This window comes from Gopherus flavomarginatus, chromosome 1, assembly GCF_025201925.1.
Source record: "Gopherus flavomarginatus isolate rGopFla2 chromosome 1, rGopFla2.mat.asm, whole genome shotgun sequence".
Taxonomy (NCBI): Eukaryota; Metazoa; Chordata; order Testudines; family Testudinidae; genus Gopherus; species Gopherus flavomarginatus.
This window is the reverse complement of record NC_066617.1, coordinates 341,069,415-341,092,879: the sequence shown is the minus strand read 5'-3', so window position 1 is coordinate 341,092,879 and position 23,465 is coordinate 341,069,415. Positions and strand designations below refer to the sequence as shown.

The following is a 23,465-nucleotide window of genomic DNA, read 5'->3' as shown; positions in this document are numbered from 1 at the left end:
TTTGTTCTGAGTGGCTGCTGTGCTCAACACTCTTCATCCAGATATTATTTCTCATTATCCCTCCCCTCCTCCCAGTGCCTCGAGGAAGGCTTAGTCCCCCATCCAAATGCCTAAAGGAAGTTTCCTTTCACAGCTGGGGTTGGAAGAAAGGAAAATTGGAAGCTCAGGCAGCCATGACTGGTGTAAGGGAATGGGATGTTCTCACACCAATAACCAATCATAGCAGAAGGATTTGCATAATTGCTAAGGTTATTATAGTAATGTTTTCCTTATACAAAGTACAAAACACATATTCCCAGTGTGCAATGTTAGTTTAGATGAAAGCAATATCAACAGGAAAGAACCTAAGTAAATTCAGCATGAGAGAAGATTCACTCAATCAGTGCAGGAAATTGCATTCATATGTGTCTCTTCTACATTGCAGGCCGGGCAGCAATGGTGAGAACAAAGTTTCTGCCATCACTGTGTAGACAAACAAGGTTTGTGGCAATTTAAAGGTGCAATGCACAAAAAACAAAGGGATAACAGAATCAAGTGATATATGCCACAATGCCAACATAAGCATAGCTTGATCATACAGCTCCCTGTCTTGCATTTGGTCAGTTTGTTGCCTTCTATCGCTATCTCCTCCCTTCTGTGTTTACAGATTTTTTTTTAAAGTGATAGTTTCAGCCAAAAGATTTCATTTCTGCCACTTACTCCTGCTTTCTGGAATTATCTGTCTTTATCAATATGAGGGGACAATTATTATATAAACTCCCCTAGATGATCACATGAACAGACATCTGCTTCATGCAAAAAGATCAGGGAGTCCATTTCCACAGCAGCTTTCGTGTTACACAGAACGAGGATTTCAATTATGTGGACTTTTATCAGCCATTGATTAAAACAGAGGCTTCAAACCCAATTGATTTAGTCTCTTCAACTCAAATTATGAGTGTTAAATTTTTAACTCTCTTCACTCCCTCCCATCACTCCTTCTGCTAAAAAAAGTAATAAGACCTCGCTCTTACATAGCGCTTTTCATCCAGACATACAGATATTTTAGATATAGATAATAGTTATAAGATGATAGGATTGTAAAGGCTGATTAAAATCAAGGTTTGCAAGCATCATGTATAAATAATGAGGGCATCAATCTCAAAGCAAAGAAGTAGTATTGGGTGAGTAAATCCCTGGCAATCTGTGGAGAAGAAAACTACTCTCCCAAAGCACTGCTCCTGCCTGGATCCTTGTGTAAATAACAGGAAGATCAGGGCCTTACATTGCAATGAACACTAGTGTACAGTGTCAAATATTCTTTTCTGCCTTTTTTTTTAAATGTGCTAACAGTACGTCACATTTTTATAAAAAAGTGAATTTTGGAAAGAACCAGATGCCTTTTCCTGTAGTTTTATATTACAGAGACTGTTTTGTAATTAAGTTCACTTGTAAACACTGGTTAGCCCAATAAATTATGTTACATTCAAAGTGTTTAGACCACACACACGTCGTCTGATACTATCCCAAAATCTCAATTCACAAGCACATGAAAATGCAGAAACTAGACTGAACCCTCATTTTTCAGCTTTTACTATCATGTAGAGCAGCAGTTTGCAAACTTTAGTAACTGGAGGACCCCATTTTAATTTAAAAAATTTTGCTAACCCCCAACACCCACTCAGCCCCAGGCCCTGCCCCCACTCCACACCTTCTCCCAAGGCCCTACCCTTGCCCCACCTCTTCCCACCCCTGCCACTCCTCTTCCCCACCTCTTTCCACCACCCTCCCCCAAGCATTTCCCATCCCCGCTCCTTACCCTCCCTCCCAGTATCTCCTGCACGCCGCTGAACAGCTGTTCCCCAGCATGCAGGAGGCACTGGGAGGGAGGAGGAAGAGTTGATCAGTGGGGCTGGTGACCTAGGACATGATTCCGCCCCCTCCTCCGAGAACGCCCCGTCCCCGCTCCGCCCGCCCCCCCGTGCCTCTTGCATGCCAAGGAACAGCTGTTCCCCGGTATGTAAAAGGCACTTGGAGGGAAGGGAAGGAGTTGATCAGTGGGGCCTATGGATCCCCTGGAGTACCCTTGCAGATGCCTAAGGGTCCACAGACCCTCGTTTGAGAAACACTGATGTAGAGAAAACACAGCTACTAGGGGTTGCATGTTAACATGCTCTTCTGAGATGAATGCATGAGCCTAGATATGTATTTTTTAACCTTAACTCTGACACTCAGTGTAGATGAGTGTAACGTGCCTGCAGTGTTTGCCTAAACCACCTCCTAGCAGGTGTTGATACTGCTGGAAAATAGTTAAGTGGCTGCTGCTGACTCACTGAAGTAGGTGATTCATTAAGAAGCAAGGTGGGCATGGCTGTCTGGAGAGAGAGGCAACCTTTGGAATGCGGCCCATCAGGGTAATCTGCGAGCGGGCCCTGAGACATTTTGTTTACGTTGACCATCCACTTGCATTCCCTCCGCCCCCCAGCGGCCGTGGTTCACTGTTCCCAGCCAATGGGAGCTGTAGGAAGTGGCGGCCAGCATGTCCTGCAACCCTGACCATTTTGCATTTCATGTCTTCAACTTTTAAATAAATTCTGAGTTGGTAAAAAAAATTCTACAATTTGACAGTGAGCAGATTTTATTAAAATCACTACCAGCATGTCTTATCACTGGATTTGCCGTAAACCCGTGAACCCAATCAGCCAAAATTATGTTTGACTTCCACTCTATCAACACTTATGCAAGCTCTGAACCAAAGAAAAACACCGGCTACCATAGTAGGGAACGGATTTCTCCAGTCAGGAAGCTATGCATATTATCTGCTGTACTGCACCTGATGGGTCACTCAAGTTGAAATTAGACACCATGGCTGCAGACCCATAGAAGCACTGCTCCGCAGTCACGAAGCTAGTACTTTTTACAAAGAATGATGTTAGTGGTCACATGTTGGTGTTCAGTGACCTCACCATACTATATAGCTTCACTTTGCCTGCCAATTCTGGTTTAATCTGGGTTTTAAACACCTCTAGCATTCCTGCAAGTTAAGCACATCTCCAATTTATTGGACATTACACAACATTAGCTAGGCAACAACTTTTACAAAAATACTTGAATGCTATTTCAGACTTACAAATATATAGACATCGGTTCTCTTCACTGGAAAATACAGAAATCTTATACAAGTCTTAGATCAGCATTTTTATAAAAATAACAGGAACAGAATGGAAATTTGTGACCATCACTTACACTCTTGATTGGTCAATACATACAAATATTAACACCATTCCAAATGTTGTTTCAAATACAATATAAATATCTGGCACTTCTGTAGTGTTTTCCACCAGGGATCTCAAAGCCCTTACTAAATACTAGTGCATTGAGCCTTCTAACAATCTTGTGCGACAGGGAAAGATAATTAACTTCATTTTACAGAAGTGAAAATGAGAAGCAATGTTTAAATGACATGGAGAACAGGAATAAATCGAATCTTTCATTACTCCTTGGCCTGTGCTTTAACTACTAGATTGTGCTTCTTCTCTTAGACGTGATTTTTCTTATTATGTAGAAAGAAATTCAGGCCGTTTCAAAAGTAAAGTCTTCCTATATATATACTAGAAAGTTGTAGTGTTTTCAGAATTTACTCAATGCTCAATTTTTAAAGGGCTCAATTCTGATTACCTAACCCAGAGTGAGTAGTTAGTTCATGAACAGTCCAATAGATGTCAATGTGTCATGTGCTGTTCAGTCTGAGAAAAGGTATCAGAAATTGGCTCAAAGTACAATTAGAATTGAACAAGAGTGAGTCTCTTTTCCTGTCATTGCAAATTGAGTGTAGCAGCTGTTGAAGTCAATGAAGTTGCACCAGTGAAAAACTGGAGTGAAAGGAAGAGCAGGCGCTATAATTTTAAGCAATAAATTGTGTATTAAGATGGGATTTTAAAAGGAACCCAAGGGGTGTGTGTGTGTGTGTGTGCGTGTGTGTGTGTGTGCACGTATGTACGTAGTGCAGGGGGGTAAGGGTTAGGTATAAAACTCCCATTGAAATTAATAGCCCTAAAGCCTTTTTGCCCCCTTAAACAGTATTTTGGTAAATACTATGTTTTACAAAGGGAGATTAATTTAACCTCTCCTTGTTGAATGGGAACATCATGATAGAAGGCAGCGTAACTGTGTAGTGCCACAATATTCCATGCACATGGAGCTTTTAATCAGGGTGAGAGTTTAAAAGATCCTCATTATGTTCTAATAAATGACATTTTTAAATGTTCTGTCATAGCCAAATTAAAATACACAGTTTTATAAAACAAAATGTTTCTCTGTTTTATAATTAGAAATTTTGCTAGTATGTGGAAAAACACTATAGGCCCTACTCTTTCCCTTAACAAAGTCAATGGCAAAGCTCCCATTAAGTTCAATGGCAAAACTCCAGCTTTGGGTTTCACCCATAGTTTTAACAGCAGCATCAAGACTGTAATGTAATAATCACTGGATCTTCACTTCCCATTTTGAAAGATTAAAGTTGTGATCCTCACTATATGTGAGGTACAGATGAAATCTCATCATAAGATTGTAAGTGCAATTGAAACATAACATTGCATAAGTCAAATGAATGATGATGGTGAGATCCTGTACCAGGCACTTACTCCTACATATGAAGAGAAGACATCTGAGCTGTACCTGATTTAACTTTATCCTTGCTGGCAAAATAAACTGCAATCTAAAACTGTTTGTATTGCAAAAGGAGATCGTCTACAGTATCTACATCACTGCATCAAGAATACGTGTGTGAGAGAGATTTTAAATGAAAAAGAAGTAAATATTTCAATTATGCATGCTTTGTGCTCCTCATCTGTCAGAACAAGTACTGCATGAAATACTATTACTCATAATGAAGGCTTTAACCTTACCTTTGAATACTCTTAGTAACAGCTGCAATCGAGAATATTTTTAAATAGATTTGTTCATTTAGACCAACTTAGATTAATGGCTTCTGACGAGTTTTATGAAGATTTAAAAGCAAACCAAAACAGTAAGATGGCACTTTTTTGAGTTAGAATTCCTCGTGAGAATCAAACACTCAATTCACTACATTTAGGAAATGTACAATTATAAATCTAAGGGCTCTACAAAACCTCATGTCACAAATATCCTTTTAAAAACTTTGAAATGGCGACAATTTAGTAACCTGGGATTTAAAGTCTTTGGTTTCTAATGAATCAACTATTTAAAAGCCAAATATGTCCCTATTCACAAGCTACCCTGCACACAGACCCCGATCCTGCAAGGGAACGTGTGGCCATGCCCCTTTGGCTGTTTAGAGCCTTGTTTAATTCAAGGAGGTGCCATGCAGCCGTAAGGGTCTTGCCAGGATTAAAGCCCTAGCAAATCAGGGTTATGTATGTGCTGTACTAGATCAGTGGCCTTAATTCCAAGTGGATAGGTCCCTTCGTGGTGTGGTTCTAATGCTTGAAATCTGTACCTACTCTACCTCTACTTTTTTCTTACATGTAGCTGTCTAATCACTTTGCCAATTCATACTTTGCCTCTGTATGCTACTCATTTCAGCCTACTGAGTCATAACACTGCAAAATAAACCAGCTACGTTCAAAACACATAAATCAGCCCAACTGGGCTGTCATGTAAATAATAAGCTTTTTTAACAATCTTAAAATAAATATTTCTCTCCTCCCCCTTTTATCTTTGAAGGGGAAAAAATTAAATTAAAAGCAAACCCTATGTTCAGCACTCAGGTCACTGTGACACAAAGCAGCACAAACCGGTAAATCTAATAAGGCTGACAATCTAGACTTGGTCTGCCAGTATATCCACAGGCTTCTGAGCCATGCAAAATTGGGAAGGCTTTGGATATTGGCTCTGCGGCAGCAGACTGACTTATCCAGAGGAAAGAAAGGTCAGCCGTCTGCCCAAGGGGGAAGGGGAAAGAAGAATTGCTGTTGTTCAGAGCTGTTGTGGTGTGTAGAGGAAGGAGAGTTAATGTAAGCGAGCTACCTGCAGTCTCCAGTTCTGGGGCTGTGTTAGCTTGTGGGAGTCATTCTTTTGCAACACTGGGGAGTAGATGTATCTGGCTCAGTCTAATGGCCAGGGATATGTATTTATTTATGTGTGTGGCACCTATCCCAACTGTTATTACCAACAGACATTACTTACAACCAGAGGCGGCTCCAAGTGCGTGCTTGGGGCGGCAAGCCACAGGGGGCGCTCTGCCGGCAGTGCGCCTCCGGTGGCTTGCCTGCGGAGGGTCCGCTGGTCCCGCGGCTTCGGTGGACCTCCCGCAGACATGCCTGCGGAGGGTCTGCTGGTCCTGCGGCTTTGGAAGCCGCGGGAGCAGCAGACCCTCCGCAGGCAAACCGCCGGAGGCAGCCTGCCTGCCATGCTTGGGGCGGCAAAATCCCTAGAGCCACCCCTGCTTACAACACATACCTACAAGTGTAAAGCTTTCACAACACTAATTCAGCACACTAGGAGACAGATCTGCAGTAAATGAATACTGGGCCATTTGTTTTCATGTACCATTCTACCTCAGCAAACCTGTACCCACAAACCTCCAATTACTCTAATAATCTCTCTCCCTTCTTCCCCCCGCAAACCCTCCCCCCCAAAAAAAACCTGTCATGCCAGTGCTTACATCTCCAGTGATGCCTTCCTAGGGTCTATAATGCCTCTGCCACCAAACTCACCCCTTTCCCCAAAAGCTGTGAATGCAACACCCCAGCCACACAGGATACAGTACCTAGCAGAGGGCATCATGCCCCCCACTCTCAGTCACTGTTGCTCCCTGCTGCAGTAGGGGATTCACTACTGACAGTATTTGTTTCCTGCCACTGGTTTATAGCCTCATCTAAGTCATTTCTATGCTTTTAGATTAGGACACTAGAGCTACTAAACACTCAAGAGTTCTTAGCAGACCTTCTGATGCCACAAATCCTCCATGTGGTGCAAAGTTTCTAGATTAATTTCCAATTGAAAACCATGAAGTTAAGTTGCTGAGCCTCGTCCCACTAGCTGCAGCATGGATCCTGGCTCAACAAAGTTCTTTTTTGGGACATAGGGAACTCATTTGTTTTATTCAACTGTATTAACTAATCATTGTGACAGGTTTGTTTCCACAGTTTACACAAGTGATAGAGAAGCCTCAATTAAAGACGACTTCGTTCCATCTTCTGCTCTTTAAAATTACATGCTCAGTTCTTAACTACTCTGTTTAGACATGGAACTAGAAAATGTGCTTGCAATACAGCTCCAGGAACAGCTGAATAGCAAAAATATCCAGACTTGAGTTTGTGATGTCAGATCAGCAGGCCTGATCCAAAGCCCATTGAAATGACAACCATTAACTTGAACGGGCTTTCAACAAAGCCCAGATACAGCACACAGACTGTACTTTCCTGGGTCATATTCGCTAACAAGAAATAGGTCAGGTCTATGCTTGGTCTCTCTGGGGTCTTCTAAACCTTCTTGGATGATTATGAGAACTAAATAGGTTCAGGTTATATGTAACAGAGCGGGCCAATTGGTGGCACTCGGAAGTTGCTTATTTTCTCTCTTTAACACTTTTGCAGCCTTCCAGTTGCAAACATAACTGCTTCTGCCAGGCCCAAGCAGTTTAATTTGCAAATCAATCATTTGTGTACTGTGTATAATATATATATACACACACACAGACATGACTGCTCTAAAAAAAGGTGAAAAATTGCAATAATGCTAAAATGACCCCGGAAAGTAGCTTTTCATTTGTTTTGTTTTGTTTTTTTAAAGAATATCAGTCTGAAGCTGCAGAGGATAATACTGAAAGCCTCGGGCGAAGAAAACATAAAGCAGGTAGAACAGAAGAACATGCAAATGAATATGAGAGACTTGGACCTAAACCCACTTTCCCAAATTTGCAGAAGACTAAGTAATCATTGGGATTATGGTAGAAAGAGGAAAAGATTTGTGTAATTTGCAGAAAGAATCAGAAAGTTCATTAGTACAGTCCCCTCATAAGTGGGCAAGACTTTGAAAATGTATCCTGTCCATGTATGCGATTGCTCTGCTGCTCATAGACTGCCACACTTCACCCATAAGACTCTCCTATTACTAGACTGCTCTGTAAAATTCAGCATGAGGAGATCCAGAATTGTGAGACCTCCTTTAAATACCACTTACACAATCATTAAACATGACAGTTTTAGAGATATTTGCATCTTGCAGGTCAAAAATGAGCTTAATCTTAACCATCCATGCAATGAAAAAAACTTTATATAGACAACTGCAAAGCCTCAGAAAATCCTACAGAAAGCTAAGTTTATTACTGTGCTTGCTGCTGGATTCCTGGACAGGTCTGTAGCCGATCAAGAGTTGCTGCACATTAGATCTGTCCACTTTGGAAAAACCTGTGTTCTGTTTCCTGACACAATACAGTTGGAATCAAAGACAGATGACCGTCTCAAACTAGGGAATAAAACAGCTTTAGAATTACATGGGGATCAGGACAGGAAAAGCTCAAAGCTGTTTTGTCTAAATGTAGATGATGCCGCACTGAACACAGGATTTTCTAATAGTATGAACGCAAAATGTAGACTGACTTGTCAGGCGACTGTACACTGCAAAATATATATAAGGTGGGTTATCACAGCACTGAAGGCAGCAATAAAAATTATCATTAAGCTGGTACTCACTTGGAACATATTGCAGAAACTGAGTCAGATTTATGTAGCCTGAATTTAGGGGCATTCTTAAGATCCTATTCACTGTTTCATATTCCAAATTCAAAGGTGGGATGGTTAGGATGATTTTCTGGCATGGCAAGGATGTTGTTTTAATAGGTTAGTGACAGTGAATAGTATATTTATTGAATGATAAATCTTGCCATACTGATTTCAGGACCCCCAGCAATGGTCACCTTCCCAGAGAGCTTGCAGAAATGGTATTATTTTGCAATGGATTAGTGAGCAAGTGGTTGAAAGCGTGTAGCCTGGGTACAAATTTAACTAGTGGATGCAAATACTACTAACAAAAAACCCCACCACTACTCTCATAATGCAAAAACAAAGAACTCTTGCAGCTTAAACCTATAATTTATTAAAACATAAATGCTATGAGGATCAGAGTTAAAGTCAGGCTGTGGTAGAGAAAAAAATCAAAATCACTTGTTCACAGACAGTCAAAATTTCAAATCTGGTCATTCAAAAAGAAAGTGACATTGTCCCAGCTTATCTAGGGGCATTTCTCTACATCCTGCTTGTTCGGTTTTTGTAACTATTTGGCTAGGTTTTTTTTCATCTTTATTCTCACTTTTAGTGTAGTTTGCTCTCATGCACTTCTTAGAGGCACCAGTCCATCAGCATGCCAACCCCTGGAGAAGGTATTTCTGGGAATCTTGGAGCAATAGGACATGGCTTCCAAGGGCAGATAAAATCACTAATGCTTTTAATGATTTTGTAGCCTAATAGTTGGTTTTGTTTGCCCTTGAGCTATTCCTCTATTGTTTGAACCTAACTGACTGAAGTAAGCATGTGAGGTGTTTCATATCCATGTCAAAGAAAATATCACAGCAATTCTTCAGTAAAACATTTCACTCCCATTATAAAAATTATGACATTCTCTTTGATCATATAAGGGTACTTTACTTGTACTCACAGCCACATTACCCTCCTTTACAATTATTCCAGTTATAATCACTTGTCTTTGTAAACCTCACACAGGTCCACTGAATGGCATTATCATGAGACTGGTGTGTATCAAAGCTTCGGTAATCATTCTTTCCATTTCTTTTTGTATTTGATCTCTCTATAATTTGATTTTATGGGGTGTTCAGTTATCCAGTAGCATGTCATGATCACCAAAGGCTGTAGTCATTAAACATTACTGAATGTTAAAGAGAGACACGTAACTAAAATATATTTAAAGCATCTAAAAGATACAATTTTTAAATTTAATTCATATAGCCCCTACTGTAAGTTTAAAATGAGAGTTAAGTGGTTTAGCTTTACTGGTAAGTGTCATATTGTTAATGAGAGACAGTAATAACAGCAGGATGTGTGTGTATATTCTACTGTATACATTGGTTCCAGTGGGAAGCAAACACAGGCATTTCCTTAATCCTTCCCATCTTTGCAGAGAATTGCTTTGGTTTTACTTTGGTATGGACACACACACACTCACATAAAATGTACATTTTGTTGCCAATATGCTAACTACTTGTGAAGATACTGTACCACTATCAACCTAAATCTGGAGACTGTATTTTGAAATGCTACTTCAGAGAGGCAGGTTAGTAAGTAAAAGGGGAAATTTCCATAAGTAAATGTGGGTAAAGTACATTTTAATTTCTTCAGACCTTTAATATTTATACATATGCACACCCACCCACCCACCTAATGTACTAGAGTAAAAGTTTACTCCATGTCATAGCACAAGTTTTCAAAGGAATAATATGAAAGAAAAAATGTACAAGATAACTGTTCTTAGACAACTAAAGATTCCATTTGTTAAGTATTGTTCTTGTGAATTCCTAAGGAGCAACCTATTCTGGCTTACAAAACTTTTCTTATGACAAATATCAGTTGTGATTTTAATAGTAAAATAAATCAGGAGCGCACAATATGGACATCAAACTTACATAGTAAGGTGGTAGGTATGGTAAATAAAGCAAATATCCTAAAGTCCTGACACTGCAAAATACTGACCAAAATAAATCGCAAAATCCTGATCAAAATAAACAAACAGAAAAGGCACAAAAATTGTCTCTTCAGTAAGAGAAAAGACATTTCACTTTTTGTGAAAGAGGAGCGGTTTCACCATCCCTGCCAGAATCTTGGGTAGCTGGGCAGCAATCACTTCTGACATCATTTCCGGGAATTCGACACTCAGTGCCCGAGACTGGAGAAATGTGTTCAGACAGAACAGGTGGAGTTGTTTCACTAGCTGGTTTTAATGAAATACAGACATGTGAGAATTTAGACTACTAATAATACATCATACATTTATCTAAACATGACCAATGATTGTTTACTTTAAATATGTCATTCAATCAATGTCATTTTACATATGTCTATCACCCATGAAATCATACTGTGCATAGTCTTGCCTTGCAAGCCAAAAAGTCTTTTCACTTTAGAAGTCATGAACATATCTAAATGAACACTTCAATGTATAAAAAAATGGGGTAACACTAACCCCATTGTAAAATATCCCCAGCTTCATTCAATGAACAGGACAGACAGTCCTCATTTCCTATTTTTTTATCCTCATTGTGCCAGATGTGGTCCCATGACTTATTCACTGCACACTATTCAACCCTGCTCTGAAAACAGAATTATTAAATTCCTCATGGGCTTTTCTATAGTGCTCACCATTATAGTATCTGAAAACTTCACTATCAATTCACCCTCACAAAATCCCTGTGAGGTGAGAATGTGCTATTATTCCCCCAGTTTACAGAACAGAGGCACAGAGATGAAGGTCAAAAGTGCCCACTAATTTTGAGTGCCCTATTTGAGGGACCCAGAACCTGATTTTTCAAATGCTACAACACAGCATTGCAAAGTGCTTTATATGGTCAATGCACAGCTCTCATTGACTTCAGTTGCAGCTGTGAGTGCTCGGCACTTCTGCAAATCAGATCCCAAAGTATCAAGTTTGGCAGGCAGAAAATGAGGAACACACAATTAGTGACCACCTGTATAAAGTCTGGCTTAAGTGACTTGCCCAGCATCACAAAGACACTCTGTGACAGAGGCAGGAACAGACTCCAGTCTTCCAGGGCATCATTCAACTGTCTTAATCATAAAACCACCCTTTCTTTACCTGCAAACCCCTGCCTCTGTCATGCACACCTTCAAACTACTGCTAACCCCATGCCAATGGGGGCTATGGGAAGCGGTGCAGGCTGAGGCGTGTGCTGGCCACAGCTTTCTACAGCCCCTGTTGGCCTGAAATGGCGAACCATGGCCAGTAGGAGCTGTGATCAGCTGAACCTGCTGATGCTGCAGGTAAATAAACCGTCTTGGACCGCCAGCAGATTTCCCTGATAGGCTGCATGCCAAAGGTTGCCAATCCCTGATCTAAACAAATACTTTGCCTCAGTTTTTAATGAGGCTAATGAAGAGCCTAGGGGTAGTGGCAAGGTGGCTAATGGCAATGACGATATAGATGTAAAAATTATCATATCTGAGGTGGAAGTCAAATTCAAACAGTTTAATGGGACTAAATCAGGGGGCCCGAATAATCTCCATCCAAAAATATTAAAGGAACTGCCACATGAAATTGCAAAACCAATAACAGGGATTTTTAATGAATCTGTAAACTCGGGGCATCATACCTTATGACTGGAGAATTGCTAATATAGTTCTTATTTTTAAGAAAGGTTGGGGAAGTGATCCAGGAAACTACAGGCCTGTTCATTTGAGCTCAATCGTATGCAAGGTCTTGGAACAAATTTTGAAAGAGAAAGTAGCTCAGGACACGGAGGTGAACGGTAATTGGGATAAAATACAACATGGTTTTACAAAAGGTACATCATGCCAGACCAACCAGATTTCCTACTTAAAATGATAAATGATTTTTTAAGATAAAGGAAACACAGTAGATCTAATCTACCTAGATTTCAGTAAGTCACTTGATACAGTTCCACATGGGAAATTATTAGTTACATTGGAGAAGATGGGGATCAATATGAGAACTGAAAAATGTTTAAGGGATTGGTTAAAGGGGCGATTACAATGGGTCATACTGAAAGGTGAACAGACAGGCTGAGGTTGCTAGTGATGTTCTTCAGGGATTGGTCTTGGGATCAATTTTATTGAACATTTTTATTACTGACCCTGGTACAAAAAGTGAGATTGTGCTAATTAAAATGTACTGATGACACAAAGTTGGGAGGTATAGTCAATACGGAGAAGGACTCAAATACTATACAAGAAGATCTGGATGACCTTGTAAACTGGAGTAATAGAACTGAGATGAAATTTAACAGTGCAAAGTCATGCATTTAGGGACTATAAGCAGGCAACTCACTCTGCAGCACCTCCTGCTGGTCATCCTTGGGAATTAGCTCATTGTCCAGCCAGGAGCACCCTCTGCAGGCCAGTGATCCACCTTACCTGACTCTGGCCCCCATGTCCCTCCCAGGACTCAGTGCCCCTTCACTGGGTTTCTGGCCCCTCTTGCAGAACTCCCTTAGTCTTGGGGTCTCCCTCTCCCAGGGGAACCCCCACCCACTATCCCCACTTCACCTCAGTCTTAGGCTACTGCCAGTTCCTGTCCAGCCCCTGCTCACTGGGGCAGACAGCAGTGTAAGCCACTCATCATAGGCAAAGGGGCTTTTGGACCTGCTGCCTCTGCCTACCCATGGGCTGTCCCCTGCAACCCAGTACCTAATAGGCCTTACCAGGCCTGCAGCCAGGGGCTTTCCTAGGCCAGAGCTCCCAGCTCCCTTCCCCAGCCCTGTTCCAATCAAGGTTCCTTATTTAGCACCCTGCACCCAGGCCTTTCTCCCTCTACAAGCAGAGGGAGACTGACTGGACTCCTGGCTCACTGCCTCTTATAGGGGCCAGCTGGGCCTGACTGGGGCTTAGCCACAGCTGAGCCTACCTTCCCTAATCATCCCAGTTTTCTTGCCCCAGCCACAGCCCTCTCCTGGGCTGTTTTCCACCCAAAAGGGCAGGAGCGGGTAACCATCCTGCTACAGGGACTAACAAGAAGAATTTTTTGATATAAACTGGAGATTTATCAGTTGAAAGTGACAGAGGAGGAGAATGACCAATACACCTAAGTCTATCACAGGAGCCATCAATGTGATGCGGCCGTGTAAAAGGCTAATTCAGTCCTAGGATGCATCAGGTGAGGTATTTCCAGTAGAGACAGGGAAGTGTTAGTACCATTATATAAGTCACTGGTAAGACCCCATCTGGAATAATGTGTGCAACTCTGGACTCCCATGCTTAAGAAAGATGAATTCAAAGTGGAACAGGTGCAGAGAAGGATTACTATGATGCGCCAAGGAATGGAAAACCTATTTTATGAAAGCAGCAAAGAATCCTCTGGCACCTTATAGATTAACAGATGTATTGGAGCATGAGCTTTTGTGGGTGAATACCCACTTCGTCGGATGCATGGTACCACAGAACTCTTTGCTGCTTTTACAGATCCAGACTAACACGGCTACCCCTCTGATACTATTTTATGAAAGGAGACTCAAAAAGCTTGGCTTGCTTAGCCTAACCAAAAGAAGGCTGGGGGAGATATGATTGCTCTCTGTAAATATATCACAGGGATAAATACAAGGGAGGGAGAGGAGTTATTTAAGTTAAGTGCCAATGTGGACACAAGAACAAATGGATATAAACTGGCCATCAATAAGTGTAGGCTCAAAATCAGGTGAAGGTTTTTAACCATCAGAAAAGTGAAGTTCTAGAACAGCCTTCCAAGGGGAGCAGTGGGGACAAAAAACCTAACTGGCTTCAAGACTGAGCTTGATAAGTTTATGGGGGGGACGGTATGATGGAACTACCTACGATGGCATGTGGCCCGTCAGTGACAGCCAGTAGCAGAAATCCCCAGTGGCTGGAGATGGTACACTAACCGGGGAGGACTCTGGGTTACTATAGAGAATTCTTTCCCTGGTATCTGCCTGGCAGGTCTTGCCCACATGCTCAGGGTCTAACTTATCGTAATAGTCAGAGTCGAGAAGGAACTTTTCTCCCATGTCAGATTGGCAGAGACCCCAGGTTTTTTTTACCTTTTTCTGCAGCATGGGGCATGTGTCACTTGCAGGTTTAAACTATTGTAAATGGTGAATTATCTGTAACTTGAAGTCTTTAAACCATGATTTGAAGACTTCAGTAATTCAGCCAGAGGCTAGACGTCTATTTCAGGAATGGGTGAGGTTCTGTAGCCTGCAATGTGCAGGAGATCAGACCAGATGATCACGATGGTCCCTTCTGACCTTAAAATCCATGAGTCAATGAGCCTATGTGCATGATAGCACAGGCAACTGTAATTCTGATATTTCCTAACTTTTGCATGCTTGACTTTCTGAACTTAATAACGTTCTTTTAATGTGTTTTTGTGTGTGCAATTTCCTAGGTTTTAAAAACAGCAAACTGAAAATACAGAAATTCCATCACGTGGCATCACATTGACACCAACATGGTTTTTCATGGTTGGAATGTTTAGATCCACATCACAGAATTCTGCCACTTGAGCTAAGTGATTAAATGACAGCAGTAATAGCTTGTTATCCTACATGTGAACAAGCATGAGGCTCTCCATTCCAGGCTCTCAAGGGGAGCATACTCTAGTGGGTACTGATTTTCTGCCCACTTTCTATAAGTTTTGCCATTGATGCCCCATCCCCTCCAGCCTGTCCCTGTCTTTTCTCTTCCCACCCCATCCTTGTCTCCTTTTACTTGCCTACTCAGTCCCAGTCTCCATTCCGCAGACTTCTCATCCAAGTCCTAGTCTCCCTGTCCAGCCAATCCTAATTTCCCCATCTGGGCTCACTGTCTGAATCCAATCTCCCACTATTCCCAGTCTCTTCCTCTCCTCATACTCAGTCCCAGTGTTCTTGCCCAGTCAGCCTCAGTTCTCTCTCTTGGCTTCTCATCTGATCTGTCTTTCCCCTCCCTGTTCCCAGTCTTAATCTTCCTCCCCAGGCTCCTCATTCAATCTCAGTCATCCCACCCATTCTCTCCCTGGCTCTTTATCCCAGTCTCCTTGCCAAGCCAGTCCCATTTTTCCCCCTCCAACTCCTTGTTAACTGTTTCGCCTGCCCCCAGACCTCTATCCCCCTTCCACTGGGGCTGGTCCCTTGTCCTGCCAATTCTAATATTCTCCCAGCTCCTCCTCTGATCACAGATTCCCATCATTTAACTGCTTCCCAGTCCCCCATGTCCCTCCTGTTTTCCTCACTGGCTCCCAGTCCCAGTATCCTCACTTCCCCCAACCTCAGCATCCTTGCCCAACTAGTCCAAGCCTCCCATTGCACCCTTCCCTTTCTCAGCCCCAGCCTGCCCTCTCCCTGGCTTGGAACAAGGAGCTTGAGAGGTGGAGACTGGGACTGAAGGCTGCCTCGGGAGGAAAAAGGAAACTGTGACTAAGAGTTAGGTTTGGAGCTGGGGGACAGGAAATGTGGGACAGGACAAGAACTAGTTTGGACAAGGAGTTGGGAGTGGGACTAAAGGATGCTAGGCAATGAGACTGAGAACAAGGAACTTATAGGGTAGGGAAAACTGGGAATGTTTGGGCAAACAGATGGGGACTGGGGACTTTCTGGGTGAGGAGACTGGAACTGGCAGCTAGGAGAGGGGAACAGACAGGACTGGAAAAGGGATAAGTTGGAGGAGAAGGGGTGAAACTTAGGGAAAATGGACAGAAGAATCTGTATCCACTAGACACACTCCCCTCCAGAGACTGGACTGGAACCCAAGATTCCTGAGTCTCATCATTTCTCTGCTGTCAGCAAATATCTGTGAAACTCACTGGCAAAGTGCGTGTGTCCCATCCTCCTCCAGTGCTGGTCCACAGAGAATGACAACCTACTAATGCTATTAGTTAGTCACTTTGCTCAAGTGGCAACGCTACTAATGAACCACATTGAGGACAATAATACCACAATGGAATTTCTGGTTTTTTTCATTTGCCTTTTTAAAATTTAGGAAATAACACACAAAAAACCATGTTAAAAGAACATTGTTAAGATTGCAAAGTCAAACACTGAAAAATTAGAAATAGAATAATTAAGGCAAAGGTCCTGTGGAAAAAATTGTTTGTGATCATGTAATTAAAGACTGTATTGTAATAAATATGCACAATGAGGCCAAATTAAGGTTGCTCTCACAAGCAACCTTAATACTGACATTTCCTATCATTTAAGTATGCCTTTGCTACCTTTACAATATTCTTTTTATGGTTCTTTTTGTAATATATAGAAATACACATACCACGGCTCTGAACTAATATTAATAGAAATATAAAAAAATGAACTGGCATTTTAAATATGTTTCCCATATAATTGAATCCTCTATAAATAAAAATGTGAACATCTGGTTAATTGTGCATTGATTTTTGCCCTAAAGATGTGTACAACTCTGCCTGGACACCACAAACATCTCAATGCACTTCTACCCCAATATAACGCTGTTCTCAGGAGCCAAAAAATTCTACTGCTTTATAGGTGAAACTGCGTTATATCGAACTTGCTTTGATCCACCAGAGCACGCAGACCCCCCCCCGGAGCACTGCTTTACCGCATTATATCCGAATTCATATTATATTGGGTCGTATTATATTGGGGTAGAGGTGTATATGTATATATTTTTAAAATTTACTTTAAGGAATGGTTCTTGTTTCTGGCATAAACCTTGCTCCCCTACCCCCCGAAAAACAAACTTACATCATGCATGGAGTCCATAAGTTTTGTAAGCTGATAGAAACGTTGAGAGCTGGCCACAACTCCTTTCTGCCGCAAACCAATTGCCTTGACCAGTTCTCTAATATAACTTGCTCTCATCTCATCAAACTGGCTTTGACTTCTCAGACCTTCCAAAGGAACTAAAGAGAAAGTAATACTCTTGATTGTTGCAATATATTATGAAGACAATAACTGAGAAAGAATTTATACTGTATTTAACACTGTACTGTTTGGTTAATTATTTTATCTTGGACTATAGACTTCTTCCTGTTAATCAGTGAAGTGCAGAAATGGTGATCTGACAGGCCGATGGATATGTAAGTTATAATCAATCACGTATGTCGGTTTCTGGAATCCTGGCACAGGATAACTGGTATGGAAAATCTGCCACAGATGGTGGTAAAAGTGATGCAAAATGACTGAAATCCTCCATTTGCAATAAAGTCATCTGTGACCAGGGAGGCAGGGGCATGGGCAAGGCAACAAGGAGATGCATTGATTAGCATAACCAAGTAGCGTCTCAGGAAGGTGTAATACATAAGCATTATTTAGTATGTTGCAGGAGACAACTATACAATATAAAAAACGAGCAAAAATTCCCAATAGGGCAATGGTTTAAATCTTCCCATCTTCCTAACATGCACTGAAAATGATAAGCCAACACATCAGCTACTTCTGAATTCCAGAAGTACAGTTTTTGAAAGATCTGTTGCACTTAGGCATGTTTTCTTTGACTTTAAACAAGTATATATCACTATTTCATCCTGGAAAGAGAACAGAGAGTTGAACATTAGAAAAAAAGAGGCCAAATTCATCCCTGATGCATCTCCATTAAAGCAACTGGAGTTACACTAGGGATAAATTTTGCCCAATGGTTGACTCTAGCTGAATGTTTCTTAGATTGCTGTTTTTAAAACCATTTTAACATTAATATGGTCTTAATTTAATCTTTGATGTTTACATCTTAATGGTGTGAATTGAATGTGGTGGGGAACACACACACTTTTGTGAGAGATGGCTCAGATGACCCAACAGGTCTTTTCCATCTCTTACTTCTATGCAGCCATTGTTTAGTTAGAAGACTTTTTCAGCAAGACTGAGTTAACAGGGCAGAAGCAGACTGGAAACCAATATACTCTGTTCAACATGGGAAAATAAGCCTTTTAAAAATGGAAATTTAGATTTTGCAGAAAAATGCTGAATATAAAGTTGGAGAAAGACAGCCATATAGAGTCTGTTGTTTTCACTCTTGTAACTGTTTCTGGCAATACTAATATGGAACATCCTCTGGATTCTAAACATCTATTCAAAATATAGTGTTCTGTTGCTGAGAAATTCTTTTTAAAAAAGTCTATGCTTATGCAAAAGCTAGTCAAGTTGAGCACAGATGTCACACGCTGAGCACACGAGTCACAAGCAAAGGTACACGAGGGAATAAGCCTTCAATTAACATTTTTCTTGGCACTTGGAGGAACCAAGCAACATACTACAGAAGTCTGTCCTGTCACCCCTATGGTTCAGTGTAGGTGTAAGGCTCCTGGGGAATCAAGTCTCAAGAATACTTTCCTATGTTAGCAGCCAAATCATTTTCAGGGGATTCATTGCTGACAAATGAGGTCAGCAACAGACTACTTTCTTAGTATAGATAGGCAGAGAACTTCACCCAGATGCTCACCTACCTGGAAAGTGGAAGACCAATGAGCAAACTGGAACCTGGAAAGATGCTTTGTAGCTGGGATCAGACTAGAGGTGGTGGGCCAAATTTAGTTCTGGAACAGACAGCTGAAGTCAATGGAGTTACCCTGACTTACACCTGGGCTAAATATTCCCATCTTTGCCCAGGAATAATTTGAATAATCGTTAATATTAGTAACCTGACATAATATGACAGCCATGTCCATTCTCCCCTACTCCAATGAGCAAAACATTGACTTCACAGGAGCGGGATGTGGCCCCTATGTCAACATACCTGACATTGTATTAAAGGAATTTTTTTTTGTATTTGTCATTTTGCAGCTTTGCATGGGGCTTTATCTGTTTATTGCCATTGAAGTCATTCAAAGTTGCATGGCTGAAACCCTGCACTATTGCTCTGAAAATGTCCAGCTTAGTGTCGTTACCTGTCAAACTGTATTCAACATGTATCTCATTGATTTTATTCTGTGCACAACAAAAAGAAACAGTATTTTAGTGCTTTGGAGGCTGAGACATTTTTGCTGAAAGGGACTTTTCCATGTTTTTTGGGGCATACATCCCTACAATTTTCATGATAAGTAACGCCTTGTGAAATTTTGCAACATTTCAGTATTGTTTTAATATTTGAGGTACAGAACAAAAAATGTTATAAAGACAAAAACATCCATTTTCTACTTACTTGTATTGAGCAGTAATAATGATTTCATACAGAGGAACTCCTCTTGACTAACTTGTAGTTTGACAAATTCCTGTGGGATCTGCCACATGGACAGGCACAATGAATAAAACGATGATTCTTTCATCCTCTGTCTTACACCCCAAAAAAGGTAAAAATAAAAAAGACTCAGCCACTAGTTCTTTGCAGTACATACTTTGCTGTTAGATTAATTACTACATTCTTGAAATTAAGAAGAGAGATATATGAAGTAAAACAATTTTCTGAATTTGTTGTGTATTAGTTTAATAAAAAAATCATAATTTGACATTTGATTGGAAGTTTAAAGGTAAATTAATTCCCCTCTAGTGGTGTCACTGTTTAGACAGGCTAGAGACTGATAGGAGCTGAATGTCACATGAATAATGATTTTTTTTTAATTAATTAAAGAAACCAAACAATTTTTAAAATGTAAATCAGACTTTTTAATTTAAATGTTGCTAGTTCTTTACTTTCTTCTCATTTATAATCTTAAATTGCTAGAGTAAATGTTTTGCAAGTGCTTCTTTACTTAGCATTCTAATTGTGAGTGGAATTTCAGATTTTGCATATAGTTTTTCTCTACTAAGAACTTGCACATTTAAATGGTTATCTACACTGTAGGATACTCATTAATATCTGCACTGTAAGAACAAGAGAAAATGGCAAACACAAAACTAACAAACAAAGAGCTTGTGCTATACTTGTAACCAACATCATCTTCTGATATATGGAACTTCCACAAGTCAAAATAGCTGAATTGTTTTGACCAGGCAGTTTGATGTTAATGATGTTCCTAATTCACTTAGGCCTAGATCGTTAAAAGTATTTAAGCCCCTAACTTCCGTTGATTTCAACGCAAGTTAGAAGCCTAAACACTTTTTGAGGATGCTTTCGAAAACAAATATGGGCATTTAAACAAATTTTGGACAGTTGCATAAAAAAGTTTACAATAACTTTGTGAATGGACTGAAAGTCTAAATAACTTTTAACTACTAACAGTGACACAATTTTTTTTAAAGTGACAAAGATTTTGTAAAGAGAAAAAGTTTAAATAAATGTTAGCTCCTGATGCTGACTTTTATGAGAACTCCCATTAAAGTCAATGGAACTAATCATGTCAGTAAAGTTAAATAACTGCAGAAATGTTTTCAGGAATAGCGCCTCTATTTTCAATATTTTTGTTTTTTACTTATAGCAGTTTACAAAAAATCAGTTAAGATATATTGCCAGTAGTAGCATTTAAAAAAGCCCAGCATTTGTTAGCTCATTATACACTGAATAGAAAGGTGCAATAGCACAGATTAGTTGTACAAAGCCTCAATTTAAATCAATGAGTTAAAAAAAAAAACATTGGTGAAATTTTGGTTCTACTGAAGTCAACAGGATTTTTAATATTGACTTCAGTGGAGACAGGATTTCACCCAAATGTTTTAAATCATGATTCCAGTCTGGCTGGAAGCATTATAATCAACAAAATGTTTATATTTGGTATGACAAAAAACTTTTTCTCAATGCATGTAGATCAATAATTTTTTGTTTTAAGTGAGAAATACTTCAAATCTGTTCAGAATCTGAAGTGTTGCACCCTCTTTTAAATGAGTTAAATATATAATTTATTGTTTATTAGGAAATGATGCTACTGATTACTCAGTCGCTCCCGTTGAAGCTGTTCTACATAAATATTAGATCACTGGAGCAGGGGGACTGGAACCTTGGTTTCTCACCTCTTATGTGTGTGCCCTAATCACTGGGAGAAATTTATAAGGGGGTGCTCCACCCTGCCCTCCTCTGGCTTAGGCATCTAAATTAAGGAGAGTCTTGATGGTAAAGAATCCCAAATAGAGATATGCTGCTCCCTCCAATCCAGACGTACGAGTCCCTTTGAAGGACGTGGCCACAATCCTTTCCTTGACGTCTCCTTCTGGCTAGCTTAGGTAGCTCCCCACTCAGCGAGTTGGCTTTTGTGGGACCCATTCATAGGTATCTAATTTGCCCCATGCCTTGTACAGGGAGCCTAGGTACCTAATTTAGAAATGTGGATTCCACTAGATGACAAGGTGCATAAAAGACATGCACTGCAATGCCAAGCATTGCAACTCCTAAGTCCCTTAGTGGATCTCATCCTTAGACATATTTTTAGGTATTAGAAGGTGTAGGTAAACATCTACAGTGCTTTTAAAAACAACCCGTGAATTCATCTGGAAATTAACAGCTCTTGCCTCATTTTTGGGTTTGAGGCTGGTGCTGCTGTGTGCTGATATGGCAGGTGGTATCCATCTGCACTAGGACTGAATTATGGATAAACCAGTCTAAGTGGCAGCTTGGTTTTAAAATACCTGTTAGACAATGGTATAAAGAGATAGCTTTTAATTTAATAAAAGTTATTGTCAGAGCATTTTTCTGTATACATAATGTCTTTGGTGTGCTTTATTATACCAAATTATTCAACTTTTGTTTTCTAATTCCTAGTGTTTACTCTAAACACATAGAGTGAAATCATGTCTCCACTGAAATCAATGAGTTTTGCCACTGACTTCAGTTGAGCCAGAATTTCACCCTTAGATCCCAATGTATGACCCCACTGATTTCATGGGTACTTCACATGGTCAAGAGGATCTGTGCACTGGGATCCTGAAATAGGATCGGGGATCTAGTTCTTAGTTTTATGTTAAGCTGAATCATAAACTTATTTGTTTAATTTTCATCTTGCCTTGTATAGGTTTCTTTTGTGAATTTCAAGGACAAATTATTACAGAGGCAGGGAAAAGTATACTATGATTGCCTATGAAATACTCCTATGTATCATGCTACAAGGATTTGGAATATTAATGCTCTGCCCATCTACATTCAAACTAATTCAGGTTTTATGTTATGATAACATAATTCTTTTTTAACTTTCCCTCAAATAAACAAAACCACCACCAAAACTCATTTGCTTTTGAGTCTACAAATGGCCATGTCAATGAAATACATTGGACTTTTATGCAATCCTTACTGAGATTACTGATATTTGATATTATCAGAGCTCTCTCCTTTGATCTTAATTTTAGCACTGTTTAATGAAACAACGAAACAGAAACATCGGGCAAAATCCTAGCGCCCGTCAAGTCAATAGCAAAACTTCCATTGACGTCAGTGGGGTCAGGATTTAATCTATTATATTAGTAAATAGCAGTAACTGTCTACTTACTCATTTAGTATCAGATCAGGTGCAAAGTATAGCATCTGACCACTGACATGCTTATATGACCTCCATCCCATAGCAAAAACCATTAGACTCATCCAAGAATACTGGATAAGGGTTATCTGATCATCGATATGTAAATTCCGGAATCCTGAAAATCACATCAAGAATTAAAAGAATTCAAATAGTACTGTATGAAACATTTCACAAAGTGTTCTTGATGTTATATCAGACAAGCTATCCATTATTTTAAGAGAAATTTAAATATGTAGTATTTTTGTTATGTATCTATAGTCTCATTTCATACCTTGTGCATGTCTTAAATAAGATCTGATTACTAACAGTGTTAGACAGAATCCAATTAAACATCCACTGAAAATAAGACTACTACAACAAAAATTGGCATTAACTTTAATTTTTGAACTCCTTTTAGTTCATTCAATGAGACTTCATATTTTTCATTTATATTTTTCTTTAAGAGCCTCCAGGATCAGCTA

At 40.1% G+C, this 23,465-nt stretch overlaps 2 protein-coding genes across 2 annotated transcripts in view; one reads left to right on the top strand and one right to left on the bottom strand.

Moving 5' to 3' along the window:
• The window catches only part of ARHGAP42 (Rho GTPase activating protein 42), a 596,304-nt gene that overhangs the window by 309,919 nt on the left and 262,920 nt on the right, over positions 1-23,465 (top strand). The gene's annotated exons all lie outside the window — the stretch shown is intronic.
• Positions 10,451-23,465, bottom strand: part of PGR (progesterone receptor) — a 73,757-nt gene continuing 60,742 nt past the window's right edge. The window contains exons 5-8 of the mRNA XM_050940936.1: positions 22,975-23,119; positions 19,767-19,897; positions 17,375-17,532; positions 10,451-10,905 (exon numbers count right to left, since the gene is read on the bottom strand). Of these exons, the coding sequence (XP_050796893.1) occupies positions 10,750-10,905; positions 17,375-17,532; positions 19,767-19,897; positions 22,975-23,119 (590 nt within the window). The 3' untranslated portion in view covers positions 10,451-10,749. The remainder of the gene's footprint in view (positions 10,906-17,374; positions 17,533-19,766; positions 19,898-22,974; positions 23,120-23,465) is intronic.